This window comes from Lontra canadensis, unplaced genomic scaffold (assembly GCF_010015895.1).
Source record: "Lontra canadensis isolate GAN:19392208 unplaced genomic scaffold, GSC_riverotter_1.0 scaffold158, whole genome shotgun sequence".
In the NCBI taxonomy this organism is placed as follows: domain Eukaryota; kingdom Metazoa; phylum Chordata; class Mammalia; order Carnivora; family Mustelidae; genus Lontra; species Lontra canadensis.
Window position 1 is genome coordinate 98587 of NW_022631152.1, and position 22978 is coordinate 121564.

At 34.8% G+C, this 22978-nt stretch overlaps 2 protein-coding genes across 14 annotated transcripts in view; one reads left to right on the top strand and one right to left on the bottom strand.

Moving 5' to 3' along the window:
- The window catches only part of DOCK7 (dedicator of cytokinesis 7), a 205118-nt gene that overhangs the window by 98580 nt on the left and 83560 nt on the right, over window positions 1–22978 (bottom strand). The window lies entirely within an intron of this gene.
- ANGPTL3 (angiopoietin like 3) lies at window positions 6804–16334 on the top strand. Its single transcript, XM_032844891.1, has 7 exons — window positions 6804–7344; window positions 8053–8163; window positions 11069–11183; window positions 12554–12667; window positions 13758–13853; window positions 15421–15687; window positions 16058–16334. Exons 1-7 carry the CDS (start codon window positions 6850–6852, stop codon window positions 16240–16242), a joined length of 1383 nt encoding a protein of 460 aa, XP_032700782.1. The 5' UTR covers window positions 6804–6849; the 3' UTR covers window positions 16243–16334.

Sequence of the window (22978 nt, forward strand, 5' to 3'; positions counted from 1 at the left end):
AGGACTTCATCTATCTAGTTAACTGTTATATTCCCAAAGCCTAAAACAGTGCCTCATACTGAATGAATGCATGAATGTATGAATGAATGAATGAGTGAATGAATGAATGAATAATATAAGAATGCACACAAATATTTAGTTATTTAATACTTATGAGAGTTTGGATTCCAGGTTAAATGGAAATTAATTAAACACTATCTATAAGCTATGCTTGATTTCCAATATAAAACCATTTTATTTTATTTATTTATTTATTTTAAGATTTTATTTATTTATTTGACAGACAGAGATCACAAGAAGGCAGAGAGACAGGCAGAGAGAGAGAGAGAGAGAGGGAAGCAGGCCCCCCGCTGAGCAGAGAGCCCGACACGGGGCTCGATCCCAGGACCCTGAGATCATGACCTGAGCTGAAGGCAGAGGCTTCAACCCACTGAGCCACCCAGGTGCCCCTATAAAACCATTTTTTTTTTAAGATTTTATTTATTTATTTGACAGGCAGACATCACAAGTAGGCAGAGAGGCAGGCAGAGAGAGGAAGGGAAGCAGGCTCCCCGCTGTGCAGAGAGCCCGATGCGGGGCTCGATCCCAGGACCCTGGGATCATGACCTGAGCCAAAGGCAGCGGCTTAACCCACTGAGCCACCCAAGCGCCCCTATAAAACCATTTTAATTCAACCTGTTTCTGAAGGTAAAAGGCATAAAACTGAATCCGGATTCTTTTCCATTTGAATACTAACTCCACTAATAAGTTCCCACTAGTAAGTCTTTACCTTGCATTTGTAACACTTCAGAAGAACTACAACTCAGCAGTGACAGGGTAGACTGATGAAGTGTTGAGATAGCATTATCTCTTAGCCATTCAGGGAAAAAAGATGAATTCGTATTTCACCCCCTCCTCAAAATAAATTCCAGTTTAGGCAAAGGTTTAAATAATACAAATAAAGCCATAAACTACTAGAAAAGCTTTAAAGACATCATATTTTATATGTGAAAAGGCGTTTCTGAGCATGAGCCACAAAAATTATAAAAGACAAATTTTAAAGGCTCTGCAGAGCAGGTGATACCATAAACAGGTGGAAGACAAATGACAAATTGGAGAAACAGTATTTGTTACATACAAGATAAAAGAGTTAGTATCCATAACATGTAAATAATTCCCCCAATTAGTCAAAAAGAAACAAACAAAAAGGGGAGGAGGAGTTTGGACAGAAGGGACTTACATAATACCTAGGTAATTCATGAAGAGAGCAAAACAGATGGCCAGGAAAAGAAACTAGATGTATTTGCCTGTTAGATTTACCGATATTTAGGGGGCATCTTGGTGGCTCAGTTGGGTAAGCATCAGACTCTTGATTTTGGCTCAGGTCATGATCTCTAGGTTATAAGGTCATGCCCCATGCTCAGTGGGGAGTCTGCTTGAGATTCTCTCTCTCCATCTGCCTGTGCCCCCTCCCCTTACTCCCATACATGCTCGTGCTCGCTCTCTCGCTCTCTCTCTCAATAAATAAATAAATAAATCTTTTCTAAAAGGACTTATTGATATTTTTTGTTTTTCTCACTCAAAGCATCGGTAAAAATTCATGGGGAAAGGGGTGCCTTGGTCGCTCAGTGGATTAAAGCCTCTGCCTTCGGCTCAGGTCATGATCCCAGGTCCTGGGATCGAGCCCCACATCAGGCTCTCTGCTCAGCCAGAAGCCTGCTTCCTCCTCTCTCTCTGCCTGCTTGTGATCTCTGTCAAATAAATAAACAAAATCTTAAAAAAAAAAAATTCATGGGAAAAGAGGAATTCTAATTACTCTAGGCAGAGATATAAAATGGCACTATGCTTCTGAAGGTAATCCGACATGAGAAATCACCCACAGCTACTCACCTAAGGGATCTGGTATGAGAGACCACAAAATGTTAATAGTGGAGAGTTGGGATTTTTTCTTCTCTTTTTTCTTAAGATTTTGTTTGTTTATTTATTTAGAGAAAAGAGAGCATGAGAATGACTGGGGTAAGGGACAGAGAGAAAATCTCAAGCACACTCCCCAATGAGTGCAGAGCCCTACATGGGGCTCCCTGTGGGGCTGGATCCCACAACCCTGAGATCATACCACCAGCTGAAATCAACAGCTGGTAGTTTAACCGACTGAGCCACCCAGTTGCCCCTAGGATTTTTATTTTTTACAAATTTCAGAAGTATCTGGGTTTCCACAATAAATATTTTCAGCATAAAAATTTAATATTTATCAATAGTGAACATGAGGAAAAAAGTAAGATACATGAAATAATTTCTTCAAAGGTTACTGATCTTCTGGAACTGCACTGTCCACTAATAGTCTAATGAGACTACTAAGCATTTGATAAGTGCCTATTCTAATGGAGATGTGCTGAAAGTAAAAAGACACACCAGATTTGGAAGATTTAGTATGAAAAAGGAATATAAAATACATAATTAATGTTTTTATATTGATCACATATTGAAATAATTTTTGATATCCTGGATTAAGTATAATGTACTATTAAAATGAATTTCACTTGTTACTTTTTACTTTTTTTCACATATATAGTTCACACTATATTTCCACTGGACAGGGCCTGTTCTGGACAAAGAGAGGATAGGGAAGCCCAATGTATTTATCTGGCATTATTCTTCACTTTAATTAATATAAATCTTTCTACCCTTAAATGGGTTTCTCTCATGAAGTTACTTTTAGAATCTATCTACCAAACATTAAATCAAAAACAAATGATCACATTTTAAAAGGAGAAATTAAAAGGGATACTATATTCAAAAGATCCCAATGTCTTGTGTTTTATTTGGAAGTCACATCTCCAGATTACACAACCTGGGGGAGGAAAAAGGACTTTGCTTTGGTTAACTTAAATAAGACTTCTAAATGTCCTTAAATTCTATGAAGCTAAAAAGTTTTGTATATTAGTTCCTAGAAACTAGAAATCCTTAGATTAGGGCCCAACTTTTGTTTCTTATTTTCTTTGACATAAAAAATTTTAAACCTTCATAACATTACTGTTTATGTTTGATTAGGGTTTTATTTAAGTAGGCACAAGTTCAAGCAAGGCTTAGATTCTGCCTGTGACAATGTGTACTCAGACAGAAGGTATTAAAAGGCAAATGTAAAATCACTTATAAAATTATTATTTTCGGGGCACCTGGGTGGCTCAGTGGGTTAAAGCCTCTGCCTTCGGCTCAGGTCATGGTCCCAGGGTCCTGGGATCGAGCCCTACATCGGGCTCTCTGCTCAGGGGGGAGCCTGCTTCCCTTCCTCTCTCTCTGCCTGCCTCTCTGCCTACTTGTGATCTCTGTCCATCAAATAAATAAACAAAGTCTTTTTTTTTTTTAAAGACCCCATTTTTTATTTGACTGAGAGAGACCACAAGTAGGCAGAGAGGCAGTCAGAGAGAGAGAAGGGGAAGCAAGCTCCCCACCGAGCAGAAAGCAAGATGCGGGCCTCGATCCCAGGACCCTGGGATCATGACCTGATATGAAGGCAGAGGCTTTTAACCCACTGAGCCACCCAGGTGCCCCAAACAAAATCTTTAAAAAAAAAAAAAATTACTATTTTCATTATACTCCCCATGTTGGTACTCTCCTACAGTTCGTGAATAGTCTATTTATTTACTTTAAGTATATTCGGTAACATGTCAAACTAATATAAGAAAAAAACTATCCAGATATTTCTACGAAGAGATGATATAATATAAACCAAGAATATGTGACCATTGCCTTTAATCTGCTAGTGTCACATGTAAGGAATTATATAAATTGTGCAGAAAGTGTTAAGATTCTAATACAGTAACCAAAATGGAAGGAACTTCCTTCACAGAGCCTGTCTTTGTATTAGTGTCCAGTTAGTTTCATGCACTGGAAGGGGCAAGTTCAAAAAACTTTTCAAATTCCTTTCTCTAAAAAGAACCTCCTATATCAAAACAGGTTGAGCATATATTATATGCAATTTTGCACCTAGAAAACTTCCATATTATGACTTTTTCCTTCAATATATTTATATAGTTTCTCAAACACGTAAGGCGTTTTACTAAATACAGTACTATAAGGGATACAAATTAAAACCAAATATAGATCTTGCCCATAAACAGCAACAGAGAGAAGCTGGCCCATCTCAACTTTCCACCAACTAGAAGGTAGATAAAATATCAGGGTTGATAGCTTTAAGCCAGAAAAGCAGACAGTAACTTAGTTAAGAGAAGTTTCGAAATATGCCCTTCATGACCAATGATCACAACACTAAATTTTCCTTTAAAAAAGAAGAAAATCCAAGTTTCTTCACTAGTTCTACATACACTTTTATAATTCTGTAACATTTGACAGTGTTAAAGGTAAGATGAAAATGAAAAATAAAAAGTTTTTTTATTTTTCTCCTTTATTTCTTCTTTTTTCTTTCCCTTTATTAGGGGAATTATTTATATATTTTTATTTACTTGGATTCTTTATTTCTCTTACAAAGAGAAATATTTATATGGTTCTGTATTAAACACTTTTTAAAAAGGCATACACAGGCTAAACAGAAGACATAATTCCTTATATCTATAACCAAGATTCAAGAGATCGAAATGCAGAAAACCTAAATTTTAGCAAAATTTCTCAACTCATGTCATCTTAACATGAGATTAATAATATTTAGCAATAAAATATTACAGTATAGGTATAAATGCATTGATTGGTTCTAATTACCAACAAGTAAATAATAAATAATATTATGAGTATTTACTTTATACCAGATGGTGTTCTATGCTCTAAAAATTTTTCTTAAACTTCATATAATCCTATAAAGTAGGTATTACCTTCACTTGACAGACATGAAAATGGAAGTACAGAAAAGCTAAATAATTTGACCAGGAGAGCCAGGATTCCAAGTCAGCCTCCCTCTCTCCAGAATCATACTCGAAACCACTATGGTATACTACCTGACTGTAGTTATTACATCCAAAAGCCCTTATTTCTAAATCATCAAAGGAAAAGGTCTCTACTACATGCCATGAGGAGGCATTTCTAAGCATAGAAATTTGTAAACAGTTCATTTTAGGAAATTTTGCTTGATAACTTAAACTAAAATTCATTATGTTAAAGCTTTTCACTTTGCAAAAAAGCTATTTATTTAAAAAATTTTTTTCACGGTGCCTGGGTGGCTCAGTGGGTTAAGGCCTCTGCCTTCGGCTCAGGTCATGATCCCAGGGTCCTGGGATCAAGCCCCGCATCGGGTTCTCTGCTCGGCGGGAAGCCTGCCTCCCCCTCTCTCTCTGCCTGCCTCTCTGCCTACTTGTGATCTGTCAAATAAATAAAAAGTTTTTCAGATAGGCCTGATTACACACACATACACAGGTTCAAAAGTTGTTTACATGTGATATAATAACATTTTGAGTACGTCCTATTTGCCAGACACTGTTCTAAGTGCTTTACATGTATCATTTCTTTTAATTCTCATAATCCTATTAAGTATGTACCATCCCCCACCTTACAGATGAAAAGACTGAGGCACACAGAGGTTAAATATCTTGTCCAGGGCCAGAGAGCTAGAGCTGACTGTTGGACATAGAAGACAGTCTGATTTCAGAACCCACACTCTTTTAACAATTTGACTAAATTATTAATTTATCAAGATAAGGCATTTTAAAGGACTTATTTTCTCAAAAAAATTCTAATGAGCAATCAAGAAGGATAATCAGGGACACCTGGCAGCTCATTCAATTAAGCACTGGACTCCTGATTTCCACTCCGGTCATGATCCCAGGGTTATGAGATCCAGCCTTGTGTGAGGCTCTGTGCTGGGTGTGGAGCCTGCTTAAGATTCTCTTTCTCCCTCTCTCTCTGCCCCTCCCCATCAACTTGTGCATGTTCATGCACACTCTCTCTCTCTTAAAAAAAGGACAATCAGTTATAGTTTAACTGAAGCATTTAGTATTTTCCTTTTAACACTAAGTCAGAAGCACAGGAGATCATTTATTTTGAACATACTATTAATCTGTTGTTTTGTTAAATTTCCATTACCAAAATTGTTACCAAGGTCACAAAATTCAGAAAAACTTAACAGGTAAACTGTTCCAGGCAATGGAAGTGTATCATTGTGGTTGGACCTTTGCAGATCGCCTAATCTACTGGTCTTTCAGTGGGCACATGTAAAAGAGAACATAAAGAGATAGAGATATAATAGAGAAAGGGAGTGAAATGTGTTGCATGAGATTTTGTGATAATAAACAAATATGTTTAGGAAAGATCATCTGAAGCAAAAAGACATACTAACAAGTACAGTGACAAATAATAAGGAATATATGTTAGCTTATACAGAGTATCATGGGAATGCAGCACTGAGAGCCATTAATGCCACTTGAAGAAGTGGTGGATAGCTTCACAGCAAAACCATTTCTGGTAACAGGTTGCTGTTCCAAATAACTACAATTATTTGTTCCAAATAAACACAATTTGGGAAATGCATACTTAATTCATTAACTTTCCTTAACCTTAATGTGAATTTACCAATCAAAAGAGTTTGTCTAGTTGTAAATCTCTTTTAAAAATCATGAGAAATTAAAATAAGCTTTTAAAAACAGGTAGCTCTCTCAACCCTGAAACTGGAGTTTATAATATTGCAAAATTAAATACATTAACAACTTAAAATGACCTAGTATGTTAATTGCTCATTTCTTTGATTTCATTTACCATTGATCTAACTCAATGTAGAAGGTTACATTTGTACAAGTTTACACGACTTAATGATTAACTATACTTGCTTGCCAACCTTACTGTTCATGTGGCAAGTGGTGGTATATATAGAACTTAGAAGTCTAGATTTGCTTACAGGAGAAAATTAGTTGAATAATTAGGATAAAAATGCACATAATTAAGCTCTTTCTTTTTATCATTCCTCTAGTTATTTCTTCCAAAATTGACCGGGATGATTCATCATATGATTCTGTATCTCCAGAGCCAAAATCAAGATTTGCTATGTTAGATGATGTAAAAATTTTAGCCAATGGCCTCCTTCAGTTAGGACATGGTCTTAAAGACTTTGTCCATAAAACTAAAGGCCAAATTAATGATATATTTCAAAAACTCAACATATTTGATCAGTCTTTTTATGACCTATCACTGCAAACCAACGAAATCAAAGAAGAAGAAAAGGAACTTAGAAGAACTACATCCAAACTGCAAATCAAGAATGAAGAAGTGAAGAATATGTCACGTGAACTCAACTCAAAACTTGAAAGCCTCCTAGAAGAAAAAATTCTACTTCAACAAAAAGTGATATATTTGGAGAAGCAATTAACCAGTTTAATTAAAAATCAACCTGAAATTCAGGAACACCCAGAAGTAACTTCACTTAAAGTAAGTAGAAATCAAAGAAGGTTCGTAATTATGTTTTCAATGTGGATCTTTTTTAAAAAATATTTTAAAACATGCTACTTTATTGAATCATTGAAATACTGTATTTTTCTCAAGGAAAAAAAGCCTCTGGGAAATAAAATTTTCCATTATAATTTCAGTTTGGTTTTTATGATTCTCTAACATTATATATAAGAAAACTAAACTTTACATTTCAGATGAAAATTACAAATCAATTAATAAAATTTAGAACACTAAAATTACAGTATTGGAGTTACGGGAGGAAAGTAAAAAGTTTAAGGAATATAATTTGAAACTATCCTCCCATGTTTAAAATGAATAAAAGTAAAAAATAAAAATAAAAATAAAATGGATAAATGTAACAAGTAAATGGTAAAAGATTAACTCCTATTAAAATACTGGGGGTTTTAAAAAAAATTTTTAAAAATAAAATACTGGGGTTTTTTTCCCATTTCATTGAAGTACTATGAAGTTCAGAAAATTAGGTTTTTAGAGATGGTACATTTTAAAACATAAAAACAAAAGGATTTGAAAGAAGCATAAAAGAGAAAAAGGTTGCCAATATTGTTACCTAATCCACTATTAGTTTTAAAAATTTAGATTGTAACAGTGTTATAAAAATTTTTTAATCTAATTTAACAAAAAAGAAAGAAGACAGAAAGTTCTAACCACCCTACAATCTATGTCCAGACTTTTGTAGAACAGCAAGATAATAGCATCAAAGACCTTCTACAGACGGTGGAGGAACAATATAGACAATTAAACCAACAGCACAGTCAAATAAAAGAAATAGAAAACCAGGTAAGTCAGTATTTTAATGGTATGTCCACTCTTTTACATAAAATCTAGGTTTATGAAAACATCAGACCCTAAATTTATTTTTAAAACTTATAGTTGGATAAGGAGTAAACAGGTCACATCAGCATGACTGCTAAAGACTGTAGACTCTGAAGGTAAGAAACTACCTGGGTTTGAATTTTGGCTCTAAAACTTTTGCATGACCTTAAATAAATTACTTAAACTTTCTGTCTCTCAGTTTCCTCACTTATTCTATCAGAAAAATAACAGAACCTATAAGAGTGTTACAAGAAAAAAAAAAGAATTCATGTAAAGTATATCTTCAATATATTCTATCAAAAGTCAAAATTAATCAAAATTAACTCCGTTGGTTAAGCGTCTGACTCTGCCTCAGGTTGTGATCTCAGGGTCGGGCTCCCTCGGCCCCTCCCCCTGCTCAAGCACACTCTTTCTCTTTCTTTCTCTTAAAATCTTTTTTAAAAAAAACTTTTTTAAAAAAGTCAAAATTAGATCACATCTCTCTTGGTTCAAAACCATAAATGGCTTCCCATCTCACTTCCAGTAGCCCATAAGACCCCAGATGACTCTTATCTCTAACTTCATCTCCCCAACTCTAGTCATACTGGGGTAACTCTTCTCAGTTACTCAAACACATCAAACATGCTGCTGTCTCAGGCCCTTTGCCCTTGCTCCCTCTATCATCTAGGGGAAGAATGCTCTTCTCCCTGGGATCTGCATGGCCTCATTCGGTCATCATTCGGTCTCTGCCAAGTATAAAATTCTCAGTGAAGTACTACTAGGTCAATCAAAAATTACAATTCCCAGAGCGCCTGGGTGGCTCATTGGTTAAAGCCTCTGCCTTCGGCTCAGGTCGTGATCCCGGGGTCCTGGGATCGAGCCCTGCATCAGGCTCTCTGCTCAGCAGGGAGCCTGCTTCCTCCTCTCTCTCTGCCTGCCTCTCAGCCTACTTGTGATCTCTGTCTGTCAAATGAATAAAAAAAAAAAAAAAATTACAATTCCCAAACCCATCCTTAAAACCTGTTACCTCCTTCATTCTTTTTCTTTTTTCCTTTACACTTATCTCTATTTCACATAATATATATATTTTAGTTATTTATTTTGTCTGTTCCCTCATCAGAATGTAAACTCCCTTGAGAACAGGGATTTTCTTCATTTTTTTCATTGCTATTGCCCTGGAATACAGAATACTGTCTGAGACAGAGTAGGAATTGAATAAATATATGTTGAATTAATAAAGTTAATATCATATTCAACACAAAAAAATCAATAAAAGCTTGCTATTATTAGTAATATTAGATGCTGTGTGCCTCATAAATAAAGTTCAATATCCAACACTATAATTAATCTACAATGTAAGCTGCTGTCTAGGTGAGGGAGATACCTATTTAGAATAAAGCTATGTAAGAACCTAAACATTTCAAAAATATTAATTATTACTACTATTAAACAGGCATCCCAGAGGGTTCCAAAAATAATACAAATTTAGAGAAACCTATAAAAAAATAGTTGTCAAGAATTATAAAACAATTTCCACTAAACAAACATATCGTTGTATGTTTCAGAAATTTTAAAACTCATAATTTCAGGTTATTTTGCTAATTGTGAATCATAGTTTAGTAGGTTATTTTATTATTTTTGCTAATTATCCAAAAGGAGTTTTTGCCAGTTAGTTTTGATTTCTATAACATCCTCATTATGTTATTTTTCCAAATTCTTTTTTCTTGTATCCTTTTTTGGTTTTGTTTATAGATTTTATTTATCAGAGAGAGAGAGAGAGACAGGGAGAGACCACCAGCAGGGGGAACAGCAGGCAGAGTAAGGGAGAGGCAGGCTTCCCCGCTGATCTCAGGACCCTGGGATCATGACCTGAGCCAAAGGCAGACAGTTAACGACTGAGCCACCTAGGCACCCCCTCTTATATCATTTATTATGGATAAATGAGGCTACTCACAAAACAAAATGTCACTATTATCAAATGATATACATCCTCTCTAATAATAAAATGTATGAAGAACTTAAAACAATGAGTATCTGAGTTAGAAGAAGCCTCAGATCACCTGATCCAGGTTCCTCAAATTTCAAATAAGATCCAAAACTCTGTAAGTTAAGTGCATTTAACATCACACAGCTACCTAGGAGAAAAAGCTAATATCCAACAAATGAACTCTGCAACAGTTCCTTATGAGTAAGGTCATAGGAAATGCCAACATCAAAAAACACTAGTAAGGTATTACGTAATTTGTTTTTCTCAGGCAATCAATAAGAAAAGCTATGAGTCAATAAACTGCAAACCCAGCACATTTTGCATAAAAATAAAGTGTTATTGCTAAACATTGTTAAACTTGCAATGAAATAATGAATATATTGAAAGTAAGCAAATATGCTTGCCAATTTTTTTACTTCTACAGATATGTTTACATTCCAAAAAACTATTAAGACAGCAGCCTTGTTCAAATTATATGCTAGGTCTTTAAGGCAGATCTGAGACTCACTCAATAAGGCCTACAATTGACAATTATTAAGCTTAAAATCTGCCTATTACTGAACAGAATACATATTGTATTCACATAAATGAACAGAACATATTAAAAAATGCTAATAAGCAAAGTCTTTACTTTTAGTGTTGCTGTTTTTTGACCAATTTCTGGTTTGTGCTTTGCTATCTTTCTTTCTCTAGTTTTCTGAACTCATTAAATAATGTGCCTCATTAAATATTTTGAGGTCATGTATACAATCTGTATGTCACCTCTGATCCATTTTTACATCAAAAGCAATAACATATTATGAGCTTAAAGATGTATTCAAGTTGTACTTTTAATATCCTCCCTCAGATTCCCCTAACTGTATCCTCAGTACAATTTTTAAAAGATTTATATTCTTTCATCAGCTAAGAAGAACTAGTTTTCAAGAATCCACAGAAAATTCTCTTTCTTCTAAACCAAGAGCACCAAGAACTACCCCCTTTCTTCACTTTAATGAAACACAAAATGTAGAACATGATGGTAAGTTAATTTGTTGGGGTTCTTTCTTGAAGGTATATTTTCAACAAATTTTTCTCCTATCTTAGACATTCTCGTCAAAAATTACTATTCTCAGGGCCTCTTCTTAAACTAAAATAGAGTAAAGCGACAAATCTACCAAATACGATGTGTCAACCTAAACTGGATCCTGGCAGGTTTTGTTTTTATTTTTAATCCTACAAAACACATTCTTAAGACTATCAGGAAAATATAGATGTAGACTTCATATTAGATAATATGATATTATTTTAAATTTTCTTAGATGTAATAATGGTATTATAGTTATGGATGAAAATAAACTCCTGTTTAAGAGATACAAGCTGGCATCAAAAGAAATGAAATCTTGCCATCTGCGACGACGTGGATGGAACTATATGATGTTTAGCGAAATAAGTCAATCAGAGAAAGACAACTATCATATGCTCTCCCTGATATAAGGAAGTTGAAAGGCAACATGGGGAGATTGGTGGGTAGGAAAGGAATAAATGAAACAAGATGAGATCAGGGGAGACAAACCATAAGAGACTCTTAATCTCACAAAACAAACTGAGGGTTGCCGGGGTAGGGGGTAGGGAGAGGGTGGTGGGGTTATGGGCGCCGGGGATGGTATGTGCTATGGTGAGTGCTGTGAAGTGTGTAAAAAGAGATCCAAGCTGAAATATTCAAGGGGTTAAGGTCATGATGTCTGCAAATGACTTTCGAATAGCATGGCAAAATACATATTTGCATACATGTATGAAGCAAAAATGGCAAAAGATTAACAATTACTAAATACAGATGGAACGACTATGAAGTTCTCTCTAATGTTTCTACTTCCCTGATGAAAATTTTCATTAAAAAAAAAAATAAAAAAAAACCCACAGAGATGAAAGAACAAAGTCTCCATTCCCAACCAAACATTAACAAAATAATACTTTCAAAACACATTCACTTTTATGTAATTCTCACACACACACAAAAGGTCTCTGTAAGTTTCCTTCATGTATGTTCACTCTTTCCACATACGTCTGTGGATTAAGTGCTATGAACACCAAGCCCTGTAATAATGTCTCATATGTGGCATTATATTTATATTCTTCGTATACCTAGCAAAAATACATGTCTGAAATTCTCATTTTGTCACTTTTCCTAAAAAGAAATCAGTTTAATAGTAACTATTTTAATATTGTTTGCATAACATGCCATCTATAAATCTGCTTCAGTTATCAAGTACTTTCTTGGTAATACAGTACTGAAAAAAGGCTAAGGGCTACATTCACCACAATTCCATAAAATGTCAAGTAAAACACTCAAGCTCTAAAGATAGCATTCTTATGATTATATCTTATGTAATAACACTTTCTTGATTCTAGACATTCCTGCTAATTGTACCACCGTTTATAATAGAGGCGAACATACAAGTGGCATCTATCCCATTAGACCCAGCAACTCTCAAGTTTTTAATGTCTACTGTGATGTTAAATCAGGTAAAACCAGCCTGAAGAGAAAATGGACTGTAATTAGCTCCTGTTATTCACTATCTATCAGTAAGACTAATCTTATTATCTTTGTTCTGAATATATGTAAATGAAATGTAAGTAACATAGGCAACCGCACAGCTCTACTATTTATATTTGCCTTCTTTATTTTTGTTTTTACTAATGTACTTATTCAATATTCTCCATATTTTTCCATAAAGTAACCTGAAATTCATATTGTTGGCAAGTTTATTAAGACAGATTCATTAGTTGCCCTTTACTTAGCTTCTTGGAACCATAATAAATAATAAAATGGTAGTACCATAATGATATTAATGACTACATTACATAGCCACTAATTAAAATCAAAACAAGGGGCACCTGGGTGCCGGAGTCAGTTAAGTGTCTGCTTTTGTTTTAGGTCATGACCCTGGGGTCCAGGGATCAAGCCCCATGTCAGCTCCCTGCTCAGCAGGGAGTCTGCTGCTTCCTCTCCTCCCTGCTCATGCTATCTCTGTCACTCTCTGTCCCTCTCTCTCAAATAAATAAATAAAATCTTTAAAATCAAATCAAATTAAACCAAGAAAACAGTATTTTGGGGCACCTGGATGGTTCAGCTGGTTAAGCATCTGCCTTTGGCTCAGGTCATGATCCCAGAGTCCTGGGGGCAAGCTTCATGTCGGGCTTCCTCTTCAGCAAGGAGCCTGCTTCTCTCTCTCTCCCTCTCCATCTGACCCATCCCCACTTGTGCTCTCTCTCATCCCCCTCTTAAATAAATAAAACCTTTTTAAATTTAAAAAAAAAATTTTTTTTAAAGACTTTATTTATTTATTTGACACAGAGAGATCACAAGTAGGCAAAAAGGCAGGCAGAGGGGGGGCGGGGGAAGCAGGCTCCCCGCTGAGCAGAGAGCCCGATGCGGGGCTCCATCCCAGGACCCTGGAATCATGACCTGAGCTGAAGGCAGAGGCTTAACCCACTGAGCCACCCAGGCGCCCAACAAAACCTTTTTTTTTTTTTAAAAGAAAGAAAACAGTACTTTGTTATATCTTTCAGCATCAATCTACTTAAAATACACAATTTTGTTCATTATATTCAGATAGTTCATGGACATTAATTCAACACCGAACAGATGGATCACAAAACTTCAATGAAACTTGGGAAAACTACAGATATGGTTTTGGGACACTTAATGGTAAGGTGACTTCATTCATTATTCATTCATTCACTTGTTACTTAAAAATATTTACTGGGAATCTATTTTGGATGGGGCATTAGGAATGCAACAATGAATGAAGACTAGGCCTAGCCTTCTTAGAATTTATTAACTAATAATTACATATCTGTTAGTAATTTATACTTATTACAAGCATCTACTTGAATTATACTTATCACAATTTCATATCCATTCTTAAGTATATGCATCACAATTTGATGGCTTCTCATTGTCATAATTACAATTATTAAAGACAATTATCATAAAATGCTGTGTGCTCTGATAAGTGGTAAATGGTACGAATGAGCTATCAAGAAAACCATCCTTATCACTGGTCACTCTACATTCTTTTTTAACATTTTTAATACTATTTGGAGGTGGAAGGAACAAGTAAACTGCCAGATGTATAGTACTAAATGTTTAAATCTCAATTGTTTAAATATTATAAATGTATACTATGGAAATGTGATTTAAAATAAATGAATTAACTCAGTGCAACTACTATATTTTGATTACAAATAAGCAAAACAAAAATAAATAACAGGTTTAAAATTCAAAAGGCACATTAAAAAATTCATAATGTAAGTACTCATTTATGGAAAATTACTGGAAAACATCCATTATTATACCAAATTTTTTTATTAAACACTCTACTTGATCATTTAGAAAATTTTATATTCAAACTACTAGTTAGTTCCCTTACTAAAAGGTATATTCAGTGATATGTTCTGTAGACCCAAATCTTCTATGAGTTAGTGTAACTTAAAGAGTGTTAAGTCCAGAATACTCATTTATTTCTATAAGAAAATAAGCCATTTGTACTTGAAATCCTTAAAACTGTCCTCTAATTCAACAACAATAAAAGATTGACTTTTTCCTTAAACACTCTAATAGAAAGGATTGTGATAATTAAAAAGAGATCTTTGTATTTATGTTTTTAATTCCAAATAAAAATACTTTTTAAAATTAAAGAGAGAATTCTGTTTTTTAACTCAAAATGTCTAAAAAATTTTATTCCCTATTTTCCTACAAAGAAAACATGTATCAAACAAATATCAAAGGCCAAGACTATATTTGAAGAAAATGACACTATTATCATCCAAGTAACACTGGGTATAATAGTAGAAATATTTAACAAAATTTCCAATAGTATATGGGTATTAACAAATTCCTTATAGTAAAGCCAGTATACCTAAGGAAGGACCTAGAAATGAGATAATATTTTATCAATGACCACATCTAAAATGCCTAATATGTTTTGCCCATGAAATATGTCTCATAAAATTCATTTTAAAAACAATAATCTTACTTGAGGCAGGCTTATAATATTTTTAACATTTTTTGTATATTTCACTATCTTCAATAAAATCGTTTTAAAAAGCAATATTTTAAGAGACTCTAAAATAACCAAGGGATTCTAGGCTAAGACAATTCACTGACTTACACCAATAAAAAAACACTATCAAAAAAACCACAATAAAAAAAAAAAAAACTACTGGTACCCAATATGCAGTTAACAACCCACAGGTTTTTACTTTGTTTTCAGGAGAATTTTGGTTGGGTCTAGAGAAGATATACTCCATAGTAAGGCAATCTAATTACATTTTGCGAATTGAACTAGAAGACTGGAACGACAACAAGCATTATATCGAATATTCCTTTAACTTGGGAAATCATGAAACCAACTATACGTTACACCTAGTTGAAATTAGTGGCGATGTGCCCAGTGCACTCCCGGAACACAAAGACTTGGTGTTTTCTACTTGGGATCACATGGCAAAAGAGCATGTCAACTGTCCAGAAAGTTATTCAGGTATCATTTTCCTAATATCAATATTTCATTTTCATATCTAGAAAATATCTTCCCAACGTATTAGCTAACATCTACAATGTCAACTCTTAAAACTGAATCCCAAATAAACATTTTCTCTACAGGTAAGAATTTCTTAATATAACTATTAATTTGATTCTAGTTCAACTAGATATTTTACTTATAACATTTCTCAGGTATTTTATTTTGGGTGTATACACAAGACTTGTACAGATTATTTTAAAGTGGAATACATGCATTATCCATACAATACTGTCATATTTGTAAGAAGTGAAGATGTACTCATGGGGAAATGTAGTAACAGTAACTACGTGAGTTTGTATTCATGAAATGCCCTATCTATCTTCTTTAGGAGGCTGGTGGTGGCACAATGTTTGTGGGGAAAACAACCTAAATGGTAAATATAACAAGCCAAGAGCAAAAACTAAGCCAGAGAGGAGAAGAGGACTATGTTGGAAGTCTCAAAATGGAAGGTTATACTCTGTCAAATCAACTAAAATGTTGATCCATCCAAAAGATTCAGAAAGTTCTGAATGAACTGAAACAAATTAAAAAGCCAACAAATTAAACATTAAATTCATCTGAAGTTACTGTGGTTTAATAATCTGGTATTAAAATCCCTAACAGAAGGCTTCAGAACTAGATTCTTTTTTAAAGTCACTATCAACTTAAAAGTAAACATATTGGGGCGCCTGGGTGGCTCAGTGGTTAAAGCCTCTGCCTTCGGCTCAGGTCATGATCTCAGGGTCCTGGGATCGAGCCCCGCATTGGGCTCTCTGCTCAGCAGGGAGCCTGCTTCCTCCTCTCTCTCTGCCTGCCTCTCTGCCTACTTGTGATCTGTCTGTCAAATAAATTTAAAAAAAAAAAATCTTAAAAAAAAAAAAAGTAAATATATTGCCATATCACTTCAAAGAATACCATTTATATTTCCCAGTCAAAATTATTGATATCATTTATTCATACATTCTGTGATGTGAGAATCAATTTTATGTAGTCACAATCTAAATTTTACCCAATGGGTGAATTTTTAAGTCATTTTTTAAATAAAAAAATTTACTAGTACTTTTATTTTAAGAGTCATTATGTAGGCTAATTGCTCAGTTTAAACTTGCTCCATTTAAAAAATTAATTTTCTTGCTAAAATTCTGCACTTGAATAAACATAAAAGACTGATGATTATTCCTAAATGCTGTAATATTATTAATTTCCAGATTAAAATTCGGTTAGTTCAGAGTACATGTGAAAATCTATAATACTAATTTTAAAACTGATGTTTCATTTTGCTACCAAATAATCTGAAATAAATGTTTGGTATGCTTTATTTATGAAATCAAATGAAGCAAGATAAAATACTGTATTAAAATAGGTTAACTGTTGGGGCACCTGGGTGGCTCAGTCCTTAAGCATTGGCCTTCAGCTCGGGTCATGATCCCAGGGTCCTGGGATCAAGCCCTGCATTGGGCTCCCTGCTCAGGGGGAAGCCTGCTTCTTCCTCTCTCACTCCCCCTGCTTGTGTTCCCTCTCTTGCTGTGTCTCTCTCTGTCAAATAATAAGTAACATCTTAAAAAAATTTTTAAAAATAAAAAATTACATGAAATAAAATAGGTTAACTGTCTTAAACAAAAGCAGTAGATCATGATTACTAGGTCATACTAACCTTAATGTCAGGCATCACTGTATCTTAACATACTTGTTAACTTATCTATATACTGTATACATTTTATGTATTTTAAACCTTAACAATGTGAAAACCATTTTAAAGGGATCTTGTCAGAGTATCATGAGAATGAATGTATCTGTGGCCTCAAGTTTAATAATTTATACCCCCCTGGACATGGCATGAATCTAATACTTATGCATAGGTTGTTAAATAGAAGTAAAAATCATAACAAGTTATTGAATGTTTAAATAGCCTGAAAGATACATTCCCAAATTCAATAAAGACTCACTCCTTTAAAATATAGAAATTTAAATTCTTGTAGTTTTTTAGTGACATATAATGATTCCATCATTTCCAATGTAAAAAATTTGAATTCTAATCCTCAAGGATCACTTTTGATCATGATATCACTTGTCAGTATTTTTTAAATAAGGTTTTCAAAGAAACTACCAAACAGAAATAAAATTTTGAATTAAATCTAGTTTTAAGGAATATAGTACCCCAAGTTATATACTGACTCACCTTAGTCAAAAAATATTCAGCATTATGTCTTTTAAATTACTCAGTATATCATGTTTTTTGTTTTAAAGATTTTATTTATTTATTTGACAGAGACAGACACAGTGAGAGAGGGAACACAAGCAGAGAGAGGGTGAGAAACAGGCTTCCCGTCGAGCAGAGAGCCGGACGTGGGGCTAGACCCCAGGACCCTGGGATCATGACCTGAGCTGAAGGCAGACGCTTAATGACTGAGCCACCCAGGCGCCCCAGTATGTCATGTTTTTTACATGACATGTAAAATATGTATGATCTATGTGGATCCTACATAAATATTTTGTTCCAATAAACTACAAAAGAATAAGCTTTAGCATTTAAAACCATAGCCAAACTGTCAAAATTGACTTTTTAGAGCCAGAATACCATACTGACTTTTTTCCCAAAAAAAGTGGAAGCTTTTAAATACAAAATAATGCATTCTTTAATATGCCAATTGCTTCTTCTATTTGTTCTCCAATTTTTTAGACTTCTTATACAACATCTTTCGTTTTGTTCCTTTTAGGAGTACTAAGTGAGTTTTTTCCGTATAAAATATGCTCAGATTGAGAGTTACATCTGGTAGAGAAAGGATTTTTTTTATGATTCACAAATTGTGTCCTTCTGTCCTCACTCCTTTGCCAAGTATTTTAATTACACCATTAACTCACAATTGTCTAATCTAATGGCCTTTCCTCAGTCCACATTCACTTGGATCTCTCTGCTAACTTACTCATGAACAATACTTTCTTCAAACATGACCCTCATTTTGCTTCCACATATGACTACACTCTCCAAGGATTATCCCTAACCTGAATCCAGTTTTTATACCCCAGTTCCCTCCTAGTATGTGATATATTTGGACCAATGCACAGTCTTCAAAAATATCTTCCACTCTTATCCTCAGAAATTCTATCTACTCTCATGGACTCATCTATGTTCCATGAGTCAAGTTCCCAAATTTATGTATTATTTCCAGATTTCCCTCCAGTTCCCCTTCTAACATTGCTTATTACCATTCCTCCTTTTGATATCCCACAGTCTTCTCAAACTCAACCTATCAAATAAATTCATCAAATCCCTACCACCTCTGCTGGGCCTTTCCCCCTTTCTACACCATCACACTCCCCCTTACCTCTGTATATTCGTTAATGGCACCACCACGATTCCAGTCATCCAAGCTTAAAATCTGGAAGACATCTCAGCCTTTTTACTTAACTTTGTGAATCACTGCTCCTGCATCATAGGCCACTAAACTGAATACAATCTTCTTTTGAAAAGACTGTTAATATAATATGACTTCTTCCCTACCAAGGCCTGCTTTTAACCTGAATCTTAAACTATCTGAACAGTCTCCTGCCTTGTCTCCTAAGTTTATGTCTATCTTCCTTCAATTTTCTTAAAACAAATTTATAATGGCTACATACTACTTTGACCTGTGTCGCTCAAATGTGTCTATTAAAAGAGTATAGCAGCTTGAGGATATTGAAAATGTATCTTTACAATTCTAGAATTACAGGATGAAATGGCTTTATATAAGCCCATACTTCTTTTAGGATCTTATTAGTATTCTACCATAAATCTTACAATTTATCTTAAAATTGCATGTGAATTGTGTTTTCTACTCTATAAATCTTATATAAAAATAGTTATTTCTTCCCCATATCTTCTAAAAAGTGATATTCCTGGAAGATGTGTTATATTTATCCTATGGATCTACATACCCTACACAGCAAGAATGTGTACCCCAATGTGGATGGCAGAAGCCTACAGAACAACATCCACATCTCTTACAGATATTCAAGAGTTTGTATAATCTGATCCCAAATTCCTTTTACCATTTTTTGCCCAACACAAACCCTTAGCCCTTATCAAAATTATCTACTTTTTTTTTTATAATTTTATTTTTTATAAACATATATATATATATATATATATATATATTTTCCCCCAGGGGTACAGGTCTGTGAATCTCCACGTTTACAAACTTCACAGCACTCACCATAGCACATACCCTACCCAATGTCCATAACCCCCCCCCAACCCCCCTCTGCCCAGCAACCCTCAGTTTGTTTTGTGAGATTAAGAGTCACTTATGGTTTGTCTCCCTCCCAATCCCAACTTGTTTCATTTACTCTTCTCCTACCACATTAACCCCCCATGTTGCATCTCCTCTCCCTCATATCAGGGAGATCATATGATAGTTGTCTTTCTCCGATTGACTTATTTCGCTAAGCATGATACCCTCTAGTTCCATCCATGTTGTCGCAAATGGCAAGATTTCATTTCTTTTGATGGCTGCATAGTATTCCATTGTATATATATACCACATCTTCTTTATCCATTCGTCTGTTGATGGACATCTAGGTTCTTTCCATAGTTTGGCTATTGTAGACATTGCTGCTATAAACATTCGGGTGCACGTGCCCCTTCGGATCACTACGTTTGTATCTTTAGGGTAAATACCCAGCAGTGCAATTGCTGGGTCATAGGGTAGTTCTATTTTCAACATTTTGAGGAACCTCCATGCTGTTTTCCAGAGTGGTTGCACCAGCTTGCATTCCCACCAACAGTGTAGGAGGGTTCCCCTCTCTCCTCATCCTCGCCAGCATCTGTCATTTCCGGACTTGTTAATTTTAGCCATTCTGACTGGTGTGAGGTGGTATCAAAATTATCTACTTTTAAACATCCCCTTATACTCTCCTGATGCTCTTCCATTTGTCTAGAATGCCTCTATACACCTTCCTACTTGGCTAGGTGCTTTTTATACTTGAAAATGATCTCACTTCCTCTAGGAATATCCTTGTAAATGGGGCTCCTCCCTCTGATACCATGCAGCAGTACTGCCCGTACCCCTCAACTGGCACTTAGCAAATGAAGGAAAGACAGAAAAATACATATGGCAAATCATAACAAAAATTTTAAAAACTGTAATAAAAACTCCACGAGCATCAAAAAGATAAGTCTATCTACTTGATGTGAGTAAATTACTGTCAAATTTCTATACCAAGAGTTCAATCTGAAACTGTGAATTTTACTGAGAGCAAGTATACACATTTCTCATTTTGGGGTTACCTATTTTTGTATAATCTGTTTATTCTCTGTCATTCTATAATCAGTATGTTCTCATACTTGTATCTTTTCTTCCTAACAGCATAACTTACGGAGATCAATTATCTTGTCCATTAATCAAAAATATGTGCCCTAACCAGTATTTATTGAGTTCCTACTATCTGCCTCCTTTATAAAACCTATTCCAAATATGTACTTTTACATATTTTCACCTTCTGTTACAAGATAATCAAATTCCCTTGTGATTTTTCCCATCACTAACAACCACAGCACTGCATTTCTGTATGTACTACTAAGTGATCATCCAACACAATAGTTTCGAAAATTAAAAAGAAAATGACCAAAAGGTTGGTCCTCTTATCAAAGTCCAAAGTGTTCTCATGGCAAATCAACTAGGACAAAATTACTCAACTGGTGTGAAATGTTGAGTTCAAGGTCATGAAAGTAGGACTAACAATCTCCTGTAGTATGCTTTTTTTTTTTTAAAAGATTTTATTTATTTATTTGACAGAGAGAGATCACAAGTAGGCAGAGAGGCAGGCAGAGAGAGAGGGGGAAGCAGGCTCCCTGCTGAGCAGAGAGCCCGATGTGGGGCTCGATCCCAGGACCCTGGGATCATGACCTGAGCCGAAGGCAGAGGCTTTAACCCACTGAGCCACCCAGGCGCCCCTCCTGTAGTATGCTTTTATAAAATCAAGTTTCAGTGACATTTTAGAAAATATAAAATCAAGGATGCCATCTCAAACAGAAAAACTGTTCTTCTAAATTTATCTGTTTAAACCTGGGAATGATCATACATCTAACAAAATGATTAAGTTTATCTAAAAGAGCGATGATCTACAACCTTAAAGAGGTAAGGCTGTAACTATTTATCTTCAAATGAGCAACTAAGCCTCAGTCTCCACATCCCATATATGGGAACAACGATAATCTTGCCAAATTTACTTCATAGGGTTGTTGTAATCCTCAAGTAAGACAGGGTATTTGAATGGTTTTATGAAGTATAAAATTCTGAACAAATGTATACACTTGTAAATATTAGATCTTGGCTATCACTCTACATCGCTTTAAGTAAGTAATGTGCACAAATTTTTCCTAACTGAAAATAATCTAATTCTCAGGATAGGTGAACAAAACTGCTCTCATATTCTGCTACCGTTCCTGGAACTTGACTCCTTCCATCAGAGTCTGAGATAACACTCCTCAGAGTGAAATACAAGCCCCTAACTAAAAACTCATGGGTGGCTATGTTAAAATGTTAAGAAACAGAGTTCTCAACTCAAAAGCTTTTGTAATTAAAATAAAACTAGGATCAATTAAGATAGAATAAAAGCTCCGGTCATATATCTAGGGCAAAACTAGAACAGCAGAGCATGCAGCAATAGCTTGAAACATCCAAGAAAACTAAAAACAAATACAAAAACTTACACTCTTTAAAGCAGGGGACCATAAACTTGAATGGGAAGAAAAATACTCCTTAATTTTCACTGAAACTTGTACTTCCTTAAATTCTGAATGTAGGAAACTAACAATACCAGTATTAGCAATACAAGAGAATTTGTCATTAATAGAAATCATACACATTTTTGTATCACAACTATTGCAGATATCTTAGAATATTTTTCACATGCTTATTACTGCTTAGAAAATATGGTAGCTTTTAGACCTGTGGCTAGATATTTTTTAATTCATTAATAAGGAAACATGCATCAGAACTTTACTATCTTGATAATTATAATTCAACATAACATAGGACAACATTGTTATCCTATGTATTTTATTTTATGTATTTAAAAACATTATTCCAGGGGCACCTGGGTGGCTCAGTGGGTTAAGCCTCTGCCTTTGGCTCAGGTCATGATCTCAGGGTCCTGGGATCGAGTCCCCCATCGGGCTCTCTGCTCGGGAGCCTGCTTCCTCCTCTCTCTCTCTCTCTCTCTGCTTGCCTCTCTGCCTACTTGTGATCTCTCTCTATCAAATAAATAAAATCTTAAAAAAAAACAATTA

Coding starts and splice junctions, on each gene's coding strand:
- ANGPTL3 (XM_032844891.1), top strand. CDS start 6,850: ATGCACATAATTAAGCTCTTTCTTTTTATCATTCCTCTAGTTATTTCT. Junction 7,345..8,052: donor CAGAAGTAACTTCACTTAAA/GTAAGTAGAAAT, acceptor ATCTATGTCCAG/ACTTTTGTAGAACAGCAAGA. Junction 11,184..12,553: donor ACAAAATGTAGAACATGATG/GTAAGTTAATTT, acceptor TCTTGATTCTAG/ACATTCCTGCTAATTGTACC.